This window comes from Trichomycterus rosablanca, chromosome 9, assembly GCF_030014385.1.
Source record: "Trichomycterus rosablanca isolate fTriRos1 chromosome 9, fTriRos1.hap1, whole genome shotgun sequence".
Classification (NCBI taxonomy): Eukaryota; Metazoa; Chordata; class Actinopteri; order Siluriformes; family Trichomycteridae; genus Trichomycterus; species Trichomycterus rosablanca.
In genome coordinates, this window is record NC_085996.1 from 21,357,373 (window position 1) to 21,374,462 (window position 17,090).

Here is a 17,090-nt window from a genome sequence, read left to right on the forward strand (position 1 = left end):
CAGTCATTATTGGGCCCTTAATAATATTCTCAGCTGCAGGGGTGCTGTACAATGACTGACCCTGCGCTCTGACCCCAGGACAACATTCCAATACATGAACTAATATAATAAACACAAGTTAAAGCATTTTCTGGATATTTCCCAACTTTATCTTTCAATCTAGTCATTTCCAATTCCCGATTGTGAATCCACTGCCAGTTACAAAAGCCCCGATCTGATTAAGGAAAGCCAAATCACCATAAGCCCACTCCAATGCTTATCCAATCTGAAGCTGATTCTTATCACCTGCCACCTGCCAGAGCCGAACAGCATACAGTCACTGTAAGCTCTGTGTGACTCCTCCCTCTCCTGGGGATTGCATTTCGCTACAGCAGAGGGAAGAATGCTATGTCCAACCTTCCCTCCCTCAAACACAGCCAACTGAGTTCGGGTGGATGCTAAATGTCTAATATATCTAAATATAAAATATCTAAATATTTCCTAGCTCCTGTGATAGACTGGTACCCTGTCTGAAGTATTTCTGTCTTGTGCCCAGTGTTTCACGGCCTTGTGGCCATTATTTCTCCTCAAACACCTCAAACTCGTTGTTGTGCTCCTGAAACCATTCCTGAGCCATTTCTGCTTGGTGGCAGGGCGCATTATCCTGCTAAAAGAGGCCACAGCCATTAGGGAATACTGTTTCCATGAAAGGTCTGCAACAATGCTTAGGTAGGTGGTACGTGTCAAAGTAACATACACATGGATGGCAGGACCCAAGTTTTCCCAGCAGAACATTGCCCAAAGCATCACACTGCCTTCCTCCCATAGTGCATCCTGGTGCCATGTGTTCCCCAGGTAAGCGATGCATGATTTATCAGACCAGGCCACCTTCTCCCATTGCTCCGTGGTCTAGTTCTGATGCTCACGTGCCCATTGTTGCTTTCTGACTGGTCTGCGGCTATGCTGCCCCATACACAACAAACTGTGATGCACTGTGTATTCTGACACCTTTCTATCAGAACCAGCATGAACTTCTTCATCAATATGAGCTACAGTAGCTCTTCTTTTGGATTGGACCACACGGGCCAACCTTCACTCCCCACGTGCATCAATGAGCCTTGGCCGCCCACTAACCTGTCGCCGGTTTACCACTGTAAACCATACAACTGTATCTAGCATAACAAATTAGATTTGTGATAATAAACTGTCACCATACACTAAAAAAATAAATAACTGTGGCTTTCCTACAGACAGTGACCCACTAAAATAAAGAAAACCAACACTAATGCAACATTGTCATTTTAATGTATGATTTGAAATGTCATCAGCCTCTAATAATCCCTCTGGCTTTGAAAACAATAGCACTGTAATAACAGGCCACAGAGAGGAGAAACCTGTTGGTCCCTTGTGCACTTTTAGCTGGCGTTTAACAGGCGGGCTTTCAGCGGGAGCCACCGATGCACAATGGAGACGCAGATTGCATTCCCTTTCTTTGCTAATGAAGCCCCAATAAAAATGCTCTATTCATTTCCCGTAATGGACGCCTGATAATGTGAAGCGGTGCGTCACAGCTGGTCACTGACGAGAGCCATAAGAAAGCCCCTTCAAACTCCCCCTCCGGCATGGTGCATCACTCGCCACTTCATTTACATTCTGCAGTCAAGCCTGCTGAGTGCCAATTATCTGCTGCGCACCCATGAGGTGGAATTCTCACAACGTAATGCAGCAGTACAGAGACGTACAGAGATGAACACTCTGGTGTCTGAGTTTCCACTGGGATTAAATGTCTCTAATATAAGATGCTTTCAAACACATTTGTTTGTTTCTTTTCTTTTTTAAGAGAGTGGGGTTGATTTTACATCTACGGTTGCTGTGATTGCAAACAACATTAATAATCCATTAAACACATTCAGATTCTAATAATATGCAAGAATTCTAACAAAGCAGAACAAGGCATTTCTACAGCTGCTGGCTTTCTCCTCTCGCTCGCCTGCCAGATCAGAGGTTTCAAGATATTTCTTTTTAAAGAGCTTATGAATACATAATAAAAAAAAAGGAGACAGCAGAAATTTAAAACACACATTTCCATAATCCTTTAGAGCATAAGCCTGACATCACGAAAAATCTGTTATTTCCTGAAAAGATGCTAAATGTACAGCAGAGTCAAGTCACGAGTTTTTAGGATTGAATCACGAGCCTTTAGGCTAGAGTTCAAGTCAAGTCACGAGTCTTTAGGATTGAATCACGAGCCTTTAGGCTAGAGTTCAAGTCAAGTCACGAGTTTTTAGGATTGAGTGCAAATTAAGTGACGAGCTTTTAGACTAAAGTCCAAGACAAGTCACGAGTCTTTAGACTAGAGTGCAAATTAAATGACGAGCTTTTAGGCTATAGTCCAAGACAAGTCCAAGTTAAGTCACAAGCTTTTAGGCTAGAGTGCAAATTAAGTGATGGGCTTTTAGACTTTATTCCAAGTCAAGTCACGAGCCTTTAGGTTAGAGTGCAAATTGGAAGACGAGATTTTAGGCTATAGTCCAAGTCAAGTCATGACCCTTTAGGCTATAGTCCAATTTAAGTCACGAGCCTTTAGGCAAGAGTCCAATTTAAGTCACAAGTCTTTAGGCTAGAGTCCAAGTCAAGTCCAAGCATTTAGACTAGAGTCCAAGTCAAGTCCAAGCATTTAGGCTAGAGTCCAAGTCAAGTCACAGGCCTTCAGACTAGAGTCCAAGTTAGATCACGAGGTTTCAGGATAGAGTCACAAGCCTTTAGGCTAGAGTCCAAGTCATGTCACAAGCCTTTAGACTAGAGTCTAGGTCGAGTCACGTGCCTTTAGGCTAGAGTCCAAGTCAAGTCAAGTCACAGACCTTCAGACTAGAGTCCAAGTTAGATCATGAGTCTAGGATACAGTCACAAGCCTTTAGGCTATAGTCCAAGTCAAGTCATGAGCCTTTAGGCTAGAGTGCAAATTGAATGACGAGCTTTTAGGCTATAGTCCAAGTGAAGTCACAAGATTTTAGGCTATAGTCCAAGTCAAGTCATGACCCTTTAGGCTAGAGTCCAAGTCAAGTCCAAGCATTTAGGCTAGAGTCCAAGTCAAGTAACAGGCCTTCAGACTAGAGTCCAAGTTAAATCACGAGTCTTTAGGATACAGTCACAAGCCTTTAGGCTAGAGTTCAATTTAAGTCACGAGTCTTTAGGCTAAAGTCCAAGTCAAGTCATGAGCCTTTAGGTTACAGTCCAAGTCAAGTCATAAGCCTTTAGGTTACAGTCCAAGTCAAGTCATGAGCCTTTGGGCTAGAGTGCAGATTATGGGGATCCATATGGTGCCCTAAGAGTCATGCACTGATGCCCATTATTCCCCGTATCATTGTGAAGGCACCACTGATCAGTCAGCAGAGGTCATAATTGCAGCAGATATGAGAAATCTCTAAGGCTCTCCTGCCCTCAGACTAGCCAATCATTGTCTGGGGCACAGTCAAACAGGAGCAGAAAAGGGTCTTCCTCAAACTGATGGCAAAATGTTGAAAGCATAAAATATTTTATATAGCTATTAGCAGGGAGTGTGGCTGAAAAACCTGAACTCAATATTTAGGAGGGATGTCCACATACTTCTAGCCATATAAGGTTTCTATGAGTTAGAACTTTAGATTAACAAGTCCATCTGTCATAAAGATCAATGTTTTGGCTTGGTTATGGAATTATGTCTTTTTGCCTTCCCAAATATGGCCAACAAAGGGGGTATGGAGACGCCAGCTCCTCTAAACTGAAAGTCTGCTTCATTTCGTTAAGCATAAATTTGCTCCAGGTGGAAGTGATTCCATTTATCTCTGTTACTTACTCACAGATTTGTAGCTCCTCTGTTGGCAGCCTGCTTTTTCTTGAAACTGTGATTCCGGGCTTAATCTAATTTGGTGTTCTGCTGGCGCATGATTCTAGCAAAATCGGTGGCACTCTCTGCCATTCATGAGTGAATTGCCATGGTTGAGCAAGCTGCCCCAGAGGAAGAAGTGATGGCCCTTTTCTGGGAAGGGGGGCATCATTTTTTTGCATTTCCAGCTTGTTCTAGGTTTTACAATAGGTTTGACAATCAGTTTTACTTCTGCTCTATACCTTTTCTATTCACTTTCTCCGTTTTGGGCTGAAGATGTTTTTGCGTCTTTCATTCGTTTCCATTATTTTGGCCACTGCTTTTATTTTGCTGTTACATTTTTTGTTTGTGACTTTTAAACCACAGTATTGGTCTATTTTGGTTAAGCATCTTGCACATCAGGTTTATTTTCAGTTCTTGCAGCCACGAGGCTACAACTGGAACCTCCGTGGTGAGGCACAACCTGACCTGTTACATCCCGCCAGACGACCAATGTGGTTTTACATGTGGTTTAAGTTTCTTGTGTGATTGGGTTTAACACATCAGTTTAGTTTTTGTTGTTGACCATTACAGCATAAACTGGGTTGCTGTATATTTAAAAAGGGGGGTCTTATGGGTTCTTCTTAGTTACTGGTCTTTTGGCTTTGCAGTCAAATGCGGGGACTGGGCTGAATAGAAACATGACCTTTAAATTCAAAGCTGGGTAAACCAACAGCTTAAAAGGATTTAGGTCAAGTTGGAAAATACAAACATCAACATTTTGAAAATAAGAAAATGAACTTACAATAAATTGCTCAACATCCCGTTCTATGCCCACGTTTGGCAGGTCAGGCATCATGTGAGCCACCACTTTAAAGCCTGCATCTTTAGCAAGATGGAAAGACTCGCACACAGCTCGAACTGTATGTCCTCTGAAAATAAAAGAAACATAAGTAGAGATTGAAAGATATTATATACAGTGATATACTTTATATACAATGATACATAATTAAACCAACTAATGCACTAGCTAGCTAAGATATTATACATGGTGTGTTAGTGTGTGTTGTGCTGGCATGAGTGGATAAGACACAGCAGTGCTGCTGAAGTTTTTAAATACCGTGTCCACTCACTGTCCACTCTTTAGACACTCCTACCTAGTTGGTCCACCTTGTAGATGTAAAGTCAGAGACGATCGCTCATCTATTGCTGCTGTTTGAGTTGGTCATCTTCTAGACCTTCATCAGTGGTCACAGGACGCTGCCCACAGGGCGCTGTTGGCTAAATATTTTTTAGGTTGGTGGACTATTCTCAGTCCAGCAGTGACAGTGAGGTGTTTAAAAACTCCAGCAGCGCTGCTGTGTCTGATCCACTCATACCAGCACAACACACACTAACACACCACCACCATGTCAGTGTCACTGCAGTGCTGAGAATGATCCACCACCTAAATAATACCTGCTCTGTAGTGGTCCTGTGGGGGTCCTTACCATGGAAGAACAGCATGAAAGGGGGCTAACAAAGCATGCAGAGAAACAGATGGACTACAGTCAGTAATTGTAGAACTACAAAGTGCTTCTATATGGTAAGTGGAGCTGATCAAATGGACAGTGTGTAGAAAGATAGATATGTGTATGTACACATTCCACACATTCCAATTGCTTTGTAATTAATTTTGAAATCACATTTTTGAGTTCAGGAGGCCTTTAAGAAATGTAAGTCATTAACATGCAACCTGCTTGTTCTCACTTTCTCAAATTCAATTTTAAAAGTCAGTAAGAAGAAAAAAACCTGTTTGTATCCCGAGCCACGTCCTCATATACACTTTGCACGCCAATCTCCAACCTGGTGCAGCCGTATGCCAGCATGTCGCTCAGATGCCTCTTCAGACAGTAGTCTGGCCGTGTCTCGATAGTGATTCCCACGCATTTAGTATTACTGCGCTCTGAGTACCTAGAAAAAAAGGTACAGTACATTCAGCAATTCTGACAGTGGCAATTTGTACCTTCTAGACAGGGGTTTCAAATGAAGAAAACCTTATTCCTATCTAATAGCAGTTTATAGTCTTTGTCAAGCAATGTCATAATGTTACATACATACACCGATCAGCCATAACATTAAAACCACCTCCTTGTTCCTACACTCACTGTCCATTTTATCAGCTCCACTTACCATATAGATGCACTTTGTAGTTCTACAATTACTGACTGTAGTCTATCTGTTTCTCTGCATGCTTTGTTAGTCCCCTTTCATGCTGTTCTTCAATGGTCAGGACTCTCCCAGGACCACTACAGAGTAGGTATTATTTGGGTGGTGGATCATTCTCAGCACTGCAGTGACACTGACATGGTTGTGGTGTGTTAGTGTGTGTTGTGCTGGTATGAGTGGATCAGACACAGCAGTGCTGCTGGAGCTTTTAAACACCTCACTGTCACTGCTGGACTGAGAATAGTCCACCAACCAAAAACATCCAGCCAACAGCGCCCTATGGGGAGCATCCTGTGACCACTGATGAAGGTCTAGAAGATGACCAACTCAAACAGCAGCAATAGATTAGTGATCGTCTCTGACTTTACATCTACAAGGTGGACCAACCAAGTAGGAGTGTCTAATAGAGTGGACAGTGAGTGGACACGGTATTTAAAAACTCTCATCAGCATTGCTGTGTGTTATCCACTCATACCAGCACAACACACACTAACACACCACCACCATGTCGGTGTCACTGCAGTGCTGAGAATGATCCACCACCTAAATAATACCTGCTCTGTAGTGGTCCTGGGAGAGTCCTGACCATTGAAGAACAGCATGAAAGGGGGCTAACAAAGCATGCAGAGAAACAGACTACAGGCAGTAATTGTAGAACTTCAAAGTGCTTCTATATGGTAAGTGGAGCTGATAAAATGGACAGTGAGTGTAGAAACAAGGAGGTGGTTTTAATGTTACCTCGGTAGCGTCACTTGGTGACGTCACAACGATTTCAGTTTGTTTTTCATATTAATAATTTTGTTTTCATCCCAGAAACCTGCCATTTTAACAGGGGTGTGTGGACTTTTTATATCCACTGTAAATTGTAAACGCTAGTGTGTAAAAAGGGCTTAACGTCCCAACTGCTTTACACAATTATTCCTAGGGCTTATCAGTCTATCCAAAGGCTTTAGAAGCTTGTTGGGAGGCAAGTGTAAAGCGTACAAATTACAGTGTGTAGAATTACAACCCCAAATCAGAAAAAGTTGGGACAGCATGGAAAATACAAATAATAATAAAAAAAAAAAACAGAGTTTCTTACTTTTACTTTTATTTGATTGCAGACAGGATGAACCTGAGATATTTGCGAACACATCTTAAGATGTGCAACAGTACAGGGTCGTTATTGTCACATATTTCCTTTTAAAATTCTCCACACATTCTCTATTGGGGACAGGTCAGGACTGCAGGCAGGCCAGTCCAATACTCATACCCTCTTCTTCCACAGCCATGTCTTTGTAATGTGTGCAGCATGTGGTTTTGCATTGTCTTGTTGAAAAATGCATGGACGTCCCTGGAAAAGATGATGTCTTGAAGGCAGCACATGTTGCTCTAACATCTCAATGTACTTTTCTGCATTAATGCTGCCATCACAGAAGTGTGAATTACCTTTGCCAAGAGCACTGACACAGCCCCATACCATGACAGACCCTGGCTGATAACAGTCTGGATGGTCCTTTTCGTCTTTGGTCTGGAGCACACAGCGTCTTTATTTTATTTTTATTTTATTTTTTCAAAAAAAAGACCTGAAATGCTGATTCTGACCACAATACACATTTCCACTGAAGTCAGAGAAGTCACTTCTGGACATGGTTACCATAAGGCTTCTTTTTTGCACAGTAAAGTTTTAAGTGGCATTTGTGCATGTAACTCTGTATTGTAGTGCTTGACAAAGGTTTGCCAAAGTAATCCCTCACCCATGTGGTTATACCAGCTATTGTTGAGTGGCGGTTCTTGATGCAGTGCCGTCTGAGGGATCGAAGATCACGGTCATTCAGCTTAAGCTTGCGCCCTCAGCTTTTACGCACTAAAATTCCTCCCGAATCCTTGAATGGTTTAGTGATATTATGCACTGTAGAGGGAGAAATATGCAAATCCCTTCCAATCTTTCTTTGAGGTTTACTGTTTTTAATAATTTCAATCATTTTCTCACACATTTGTTGACAAACTGGAGATCCTCTGATCATCTTTGCTCATCAAAGACTCAGCCTTTCCGGGATGCTGCTGTTGTACCAAATCATGCTTACAATCACCTGTTTGGAATCACATCATTGTATAGCTTTTTCACCTCATTACTAGCCCTAAATTGCCCCCATTCCAACTTTTTTTTTGGAATGTGTTGCAGGCCTGAAATGCAGGAATGGAGGTATATTAACAAATGAAATGAAGTTGAGCAGATAAAACATGAAATATCTCAGTTTCAAACTGTCTGCAATCAAATAGAAGTCAAAGTAAACGTAAGGAACGTTGCATTTTTATTTTATTTGCATTTTTCATACTGTCCCAACTTTTTTTGATTTGGGGTTGTAATAAAATAAACTTTGTCTGGTTCCTCTCAAGGTATTTTGGAAGTTTTTCCTTGCCACTGCCTCAGCTTGCTCATTATGGGTTTTTGATCCTAGAATTCAGACACCCATTGTAAAAATCAAATTATTTGATTTGGACTGCATGTATTTTAGTCATAAGGACAACCAAGATTTATCCTTTATTTAAGTCTACGTCTATGATTGATGCTAAAACTTTGAACCTACTATTTGCAGGAAGAAAACAAACAAAACTATTTTTTAAAAGACAGAAACGAAATGAAGAGGGCAGATCAGCCTAGTGACATCTTAATGTATACAGAAGAAATGCAGAGGTGGAACAGACCTCAGATTTTGGGCATGTGTTGACAGGACCAATTGTTATTCTGGGCATATTTAATCATCAGTCAGGACATTCACCTTGGATGATTTTCGGCTCATATTTTGGCATGATTATACATGGGCTTTTGAGATATGGATCTCCAGGGCTAATAGTTCTAAAATAAGATGGGAAAAGCTGAACCAAACGTCATTCGCTGTCACCTCGCTCCTCTCAAATCAAACTTCTGTCTCGTGCACACACACAGCCTGTGCAGAGATAAGGTCTGCAGCTGAAATCGAACTGTCGCCTCGGTCATCTTTGGCCTGATTAGCAGCCAGAACAATTACTGCAATCGTGTCATCTCAGCAAACCAATCGATAAGACGTGGTGGTCCAGTAATCCTGAGGACACGCTGCCTCTTCCCACACCAACACACGCTTTTATCAGCAGGCAGAGGATACATTATTTGACAAACGCTGTAATAAACTAACTAGGGCCAGCAGCCACAGGCTGGGAACGTCTAGCAATCATCTCTTACGCTCGTCACTCATCTCGTCGTCTCTATAAAGCTGATGGCACAGCTGCGTCTGAGTCACGACACGAACGCAGAAAGAATGAAAGAGTGTGCACAGATAAATCCCATTAAACACACTAATGAATGAAACGCGTGGATGCAAACAAGCCGAGCACTGCCAACTGCCACAAAAATAATCTAGTTTAATTGTACACAAATAACTGCAGGTTTGCCCCGGTTTGCTCAGATATGCAGTAAACATCTTGTACTTTGTGACCATGAGCAAAAATAAAGACAGCAATGTTTGGTTCAAACACAAAAAAGGTTCATTTGATGAGATTAGGCTGGAATTAACCTAGTGGTCAATCAATACGGTCTTTTCAAGGGCATGAGTGACAGATCAAAGGCAGATATCTAATTTTCTAAAACAGGAAACTGGGGTACCATTTAGGCTTTGAGTTACCATGTTTCCTTTATTTAAACAACATTTCAGAACACTTACTTACATGAATAGTTTTGTCATAAACTACACCATATGGCCAAAAGTATGTAGACACCTGTTACAATAATTAGGTTCAGATGTTTACCTACACACGTTGCTAAAAGCTGTCCTCCTGTCTGGTGTGTAGCAAATCTAACAGCCTGTCTGGTACTCCTGACCACAACCCCACTAAACACTTCTAGGATGAATAGAAATGGGTTCTGCGAGCCAGGCTTTCTTGTCCAACATCACTGCCTGATCTTCCTGATGCTCATTTGACTAAATGGGTACAAATTCCCTTTGGGGCGGTCCGGGTCCTGTGTGGAGTTTGAATGTTCTCCCCGGGTTTCCTTTGGGAGCTCCGGTTTCCTCCCACAGTCCAAAGACATGCAAGTGAGGTGAATTGGAGATACTAAATTGTCCATGACTGTGTTTGACATTAAACTTGTGAACTGATGAATCTTGTGTAATGAGTAACTACCTGTCCTGTCATAAATGTAACCAAAGTGTGTAAACCATGATGTTAAAATTCTAACAAATAAATAAATAACATTTGTTGATATACATCCATTCCTGCACTTAATGCCTGCAACATTCCAAAATAAGAGGAACTGGGTAATTTAGGGCAGGCAATGAGGTAAAAAAAAAAACCTAATAATGACATGATTTCAAACAGGTAATGTCAACAGATGAGTGTAATCATGGTTTGGTACAAAATCAGTAATCACAAGTCTCTGATGAGCACAGATGGGCAGAGGATCTCCAGTTTGTCAACAAATGAGTGAAAAAAATATTGAAATGTTTAAAAACAATGTACCTCAAAGAAAGATTGGAAGGGATTCGCATATTTCTCCCTCTACAGTGCATAATATTATTAAACAATTCAAGTAATTTTAGTGTGTAAAGGGCAAGGAACAAGACTAAGCAGAGCACCTGTGATCTCTAATTCCTCAGATGGCACTGCATCAAGAACTGTCATTTATCAATAGCTGATATAACCACATGGGTAAGGGATTACTTTGGCAAACCTTTGTCAAGCTCTACAATACAGAGTTACATGCACAAACGCCACTTAAAACTTTCCTGTGCAAAAAAGAAGCCTTATGTTAACCATGTCCAGAAGCAGTGTTGAATTCTCTGGGCTCTGAGGCATCTGGGATGGACCATCACACAGTGGAAATGTGTATTGTAGTCAAATGAATCAACATTTCAGGTCTTTTTTTGGAAAAAAAAATGGACGCTGTGTGCTCTGGAGCGAAGACAAAAAGGACCATCCAGACTGTTATCAGCAACAAGTCCAAAAGCCAAGGTCTGTCATGGTATGGGGCTGTGTTAGTGCCCTTGGCAAAGGTCATTTACACTTCTGTGATGGCAGCATTAATGCAGAAAAGTACATCGAGATCTTCATCGCTTTGTGTTCTTAAAGTAAGTCTGCCACATTACAAAGTGATTAATGCTTTATTGTCACAACTTTTTTTAAATGTGTTGCAGGTTTGAATTTAAGCAGGTAGCAAAGCCAATCCAGCTGCTCTTAAAATCCAGTGTTCATTTCGTTGACGAATGATTTGTCATAGTTTTCGTCAACGAACCTTTTTTTCATAACGAAAACGAGACGACTAAATAAAAACTACAAAAAAAGATAAAAACTATGACGAAATCAATCGACACTTTCGTCAACGAATAAAAACGAGACGAAAAAGTTTGGCAGGGACGACATCCAATCAGAACTGATTTAGTTTTGTGGAAGGTAGGGACAAGTTAGAAAGAGATCCTATCATAACTACTTTAGCGTATGTGGAAGGGCGGGACAAGCCGGGTAGCCATCCAATCAGTACTAATCTTTTGCAGTACCGCGGCAGAGCCGTAGATAGAGATAGCTCTATACCGCGGTAAGAGTTTGATCTAAACCCGGGAAGACCAGACTAGCCTGTGAACTGTCTTTACTCATGGAACTAGGTTAACTCCACGATGTCAACAGGGAGAAAGAGGAGAGCCGATATATGGACACATTTCTCATTTGACGTCATGAAAAACAAGACGATGTGTAAACCATGTGGGGCGACGAGTAAAAACATAACAAATCTGAAACATCTAGAACCGCTGGCAGTATAATGGCAACATAATGTCACAGCTGCTTTTATGGTAGTTTTATAAAGAATGTAATGTGCAATTTGTTATGAACAATGCATATATTTTTCAGGCAGAGCAGGCCTACTGGTCATTAATATTTTGTTATTGTTATGCTCAATAAGCAAGGTCAGTTAAATAAAGATGTTTGAAATAAGTTATCTGGTTTTGTGTGTATTGCACATTCAAACATTAATAATATTCCATAACTGGTTAAAAATGTTTCATTTTGTGTAAGTGTATATAATGACTTAAATAATTTAAGGGAAGTGATAAAAAAGCATTTACATTTTACACCCTTTATATGTATTTTAGGACGGCACGGTGGCTAAGTGGGTAACGCTGTCGCCTCACAGCAAGAAGGTCCTGGGTTCGAACCCCAGGTGGGGCGGTCCGGGTCCTTTCTGTGTGGAGTTTGCATGTTCTCCCCGTGTCTGCGTGAGTTTCCTCCGGGTGCTCCGGTTTCCTCCCACAGTCCAAAGACATGCAAGTGAGGTGAATTGAAGATACTAAATTTGTCCATGACTGTGTAATGAATAACTACCGTTCCTGTCATGAATGTAACCAATGTGTAAAAACATGACGTTAAAATCCTAATAAACAAACAAATATGTATGTTAGTCGACTGAATCGACTGTAGATTTAGTCGACTATATTGTTATGATAATTAGTCGACTAAAACTAGACTAAAACTAAAACAATTCAGATGACTAAATTACGACTAAAACTAAATTACATTTTAGTCAAAAGACTATGACTAAAACTAAATCAAAATTTGCTGTCAAAATTAACACTGTTAAAATCACATCCCAAAGGAATCCTCTGATAATCTATACAGCAAGCATTCCAAGTGTAATGAGTTCTGATTCTCTGATCTCACTGTCAGTCACTCCATGCCTGCTGTTTTGCTTATACAGGGCCGGAAAGAGACAATGAGTAAGCACTACAAAGCTGAGTCAGTAATTAGGAATAAGAAAGAGCAGTGGTTTTCCCCTGCATGTGCTATTAGCCAGTACAGCTGCTCTTATTGCAACAACCTATCCAAAAGGAAATCAATTAACCCTCCCACGCACGCGCACACACGCACACACACGCACACACACACAGATAAAGTTCTGATAACTAATGAAGTATATCATGTTTACCATTAGATTAAAAACATCTAAGTGCAATACAAAATAAAAAATGTACAAAAAACATGACCCTTTCATCTCTGGAACTGAAACGCACTGATAGAAAGGACATGCATTGAGTGACATTTTACTCTTAATTTGATTTTGTTCAGTTTTACTTTGTCTAGCTTATAGGAAGCAGCACTAAATAACAGTCATGTGATAACATTTTACCTTTATAGCATTTAGCAGATGCCTTTATCCAAAGTAACTTACAAGCAAATTCCACTTGCTCACAGACCTAAACCCATGTGACTCCACTCCAAACCAGTCCCGGACTTCACAAAACACAAAAGCTGAAGGAAGAGACCCCGTCCGAACTTCCCTCCCTCAAACACGACCAACTGTGTTTAGGTAGACGCCCAGCCAGGGGTGCGTTTACCAAAAGCGTAGTTGGAACAATGCAACTTCGATGCAAGTGTTTCCCCAAATCATACTTCGAATTATTGTGGCAACTACGTTGGTAACTTGCATAGTCCAAAACATCATTATGAGACAGGTGTTTCTTAAAACCATCAAACGTTCACAACTACTGTGGTTAAGTTGTGTAGACTACAGTGATTCAAACCAACGTGGTTCAAACTACTGTAGTACTAACAAGGTACGACAGTTTTGGGAAACAGTCAGACTTCGGATGTTAGTTCATTTTTTTTTTTTTTTATGCATTTTCTCCCCATTTTCCTTCCGATTTAGCACACTCAATTTTGTCTTCCGCTGCTGAGAGATACCAGATTGCATCCGAGGAGAGCACGTCGCTGCACACGCCTCTTCCGACACGTGTACGGCCCTCCTCTTCTCGCCCCTGCTTTCTGCACAGGCGTCTCCTCCGCCAATCAGGGTCCTTACACAGCGTATAAAGACCCACTCAACCACACATAGTCCGGCCCCCACCCTGCAGATACGGTGGCCAATTAGTATCTGCTGCAGGCACTGCCAATTATGCCCGCTAGATGGCGCCCAGCCGACCGGTGGCAACACAGAGGGATGTTAGTTAGTGGATGCATCATGCTATAGTGTAGGGTAGTTCAATGCTAGCCTCTGTCGTTGTTCGGGAAAGTGGCTCTCCTTATATCTACACTAGTGTTGTGCTGGCACGTTAGACAGCTGCGCCACTTGACCGCCCAGAGAGTATTTTCTTAACGCACATGGACTTTATTAAACCTGTTACATGACAATTCCAAAATCTAATCTGTGCTAACACAACCGTGAGGTCCTATGGCTATGTTAATTAGCTTAGCAGTTACAGTTGGCTTTACCACATTTTAAAATGGTATTTGGAAATGGAAAACCAGTAAAACAAACAACAAAATTTATGGCACATCAGGCCACTTTTCAATGATGATTGCTAGTCTAGCGTGATCTGCATGGAAGAGCCATCAGAAAGAGACTTTGCTTGCATTCTTACAGACATCCCAAGTTGCAAAAACTCATTTCAGGGAGGTACCCCTGGACCCGGACCTCGAAAAAAAAGCTAAAAAACCTCTCGCACACACCAAAGGATATGGGTGATAACAGAACTTTTAGGAGCTGCTAACTGAGCTACTAAGCTAACTGTTCGCGTCACAAACACATTAATGTGTACTACATAGTGCACTAGATAGTGTGAAAGATAATAGATTTATGTTCCCTACACAGTGCACTAGATTGTATATAAGAAAATAATTAATGTTCCTTACTTAGTGCACTAGATAGTGTACTAGATAATAGACTTATGTTTCTTACATAATGCTTTAGGTAGCGTATTAGTTAACGGATTAAGGTTCCCTACATAGTGCACTAAATTGCATATCAGATAACGGATTTATGTTCCCTACATAGTACACTAGATAGTATTTTAGATAGGAATTTATGTTCCCTACATAGTGCACTAGACAGTGAATTAGACAATTGGTTTATGTTCCCTACACAGTGCACTAGATTGTATATCAGATCACGGATTTATGTTCCCTACATAGTGCACTAAATAGTGTATTAGATAACCATTCATGTTCACTACATAGTGCACTAGAAAGTATAACTATAAGTATAATATAAGTGAGATTATATTCAGGGTAGGTTTCTTCCCTTAACCCTTAATTGCCAAGTGGCGACAGACCCACCACAGTGGTTATTAGAAATGACTAAATTAATGGATGGATAATCAAACCTGTTAGATTTAATAATAATAATAATAATAATAAGATATCCTTTATTTGTCATATTTACATATACAGGTGTACAGTACAATGAAATACTTTCTTCATATATGTCAGCTTGTTTGGAAGCTGGGGTCAGAGCGCAGGGTCAACCATCGTACGGCGCCCCTGGAGCAGACAGGGTTAACGGTCTTGCTCAAGGACCCAACAGTGGCTGCATAGCAGAGCCTGGATTTAAACCGCCAATCTTCCGGTTGACAGCCCTACCCACTAGGCTACCACTGTTCCAGTAATTAGAAATATTACATTGGGATTAGAAAATGCATACTATGGTCATAAGTATGCAGACACCCTTTAGACCAATATAATCTGCTATAATAGACTTGTCATTGGTTTTCCAAAAAGCTATAGAGTGCACAGGCCAAATTCTAGCCCGTACAAAGTGTAATTCCTCCTAACGTTCTCTAATCCCTCAGTGCAGCACACAGCTTGGTGTATACTACCCTCTAGTGGCATTAAACACCTCATGAGTCTTGGCTGCTTTATGACAGCAACCTGATGGCCTGACTAGATTTGATTGTCATCCAAGAGACATTTGTACCTGACAGCTTCAGCCACGTTGTTTGAAGTGTGTCCAGACAGAGCATCGTGAAGGTTGCGGATGAAGTAATCTTTGTAGTCTTCTGCCAGAGCCATGAAAGTGCCGCCCATCACAATAAACTCCACCTTGTCCACGCTGTGACCTAGCTGCTTCAGCTGCACACACACGGTCATACACAAAGTTGGTGAAAATAATTCCAAAAAGATGGTACAGTAGAAAAAATGTCCAGTGAAACAATTTTGACCTGTGAAACAACACAAACACTTGACATTTGTGTCAACCAATCAACTTGTATATATGTATGTACTGTACATGTACATATGTTTACATAGGCATATAAGCATAAGCATATAAGCATTAGGCACTTGTCTTGTACTAGGCTTGTTGAGAGAATGGGAACAGGTGAGCATCACATAGTGCCCCTTGGGTAATGTTTTTTTAATTTATTAGGATTTTAACATCATGTTTTACACACTTTGGTTACATTCATGACAGGACAGCTAGTTACTGATTACACAAGACTCATCAGTTCAAGTCTTTAATGTCAAACACAGTCATGGATAATTTAGTATCTTCAGTTCACTTCACTTACATGGCTTTGGACTGTGGAAGGAAACCGGAGCTCCCAGAGGAAAACCACACAGACACAGGGAGAACATGCACACTCCGCACAGAAAAGAACCGGACCGTTCCACCTGGGAATCAAACCCAGGACCTTCTTGCTGTTAGGTGACAGTGCTACCCACCGAGCCGCCTGTACAGTGTACATATTCAGGACTATTTGAAAATTGAAATCAAACAAAGTCACATGTACATGACACATCTGATGAATTATCCTATGAGCAGTCCTTTTTTTGACCCTTCGGGGTGGCACGGTGGCTCAGTGGGTAGCACCGTCACCTCACAGCAAGAGGGTCCTGGGTTTGATCCTCAGGTGGGGTGGTCTGGGTCCTTTCTGTGTGGAGTTTGCATGTTCTTCCCGTGTCTGTGTGGGTTTCCTCCAGGTGCCGGTTTCCTCCCACAGTCCAAGGACATGCAAGTGAGGTAAATTAGAGATACAAAATGATCCATGACTGTGTTTGACATTAAACTTGTAAAGTGATGAATCTTGTGTAACCAGTAATACCGTTTCTGTCATGAATGTAACCAAAGTAGGGATGTCCCGATCACGTTTTTTTGTTCCCGATCCCGATCTTTAATTTTGATCCCGATCCGATACCGATTCTCAAACCGATACTTGTATTTTCTAGATATTGTCTAGATAAGAACTAGATAATACTGTTCACACAGTGCACACTTCAAGTACATTACAGTTATTTAAATTAATCCAATGTATATGTTTAACAACTGAATAGCTCTGCAGTG

At 41.2% G+C, this 17,090-nt stretch overlaps 1 protein-coding gene across 2 annotated transcripts in view; it reads right to left on the reverse strand.

Moving 5' to 3' along the window:
* elp3 (elongator acetyltransferase complex subunit 3) overlaps window positions 1-17,090 on the reverse strand; it is a 54,724-nt gene that overhangs the window by 29,208 nt on the left and 8,426 nt on the right. The window contains exons 7-10 of one of the 2 annotated variants that reach the window (XM_063001252.1): window positions 15,726-15,880; window positions 5,615-5,776; window positions 5,282-5,338; window positions 4,629-4,755 (exon numbers count right to left, since the gene is read on the reverse strand). In XM_063001252.1, the coding sequence (XP_062857322.1) occupies window positions 4,629-4,755; window positions 5,282-5,338; window positions 5,615-5,776; window positions 15,726-15,880 (501 nt within the window). The remainder of the gene's footprint in view (window positions 1-4,628; window positions 4,756-5,281; window positions 5,339-5,614; window positions 5,777-15,725; window positions 15,881-17,090) is intronic. The other variant, XM_063001253.1, reaches the window with a different exon arrangement.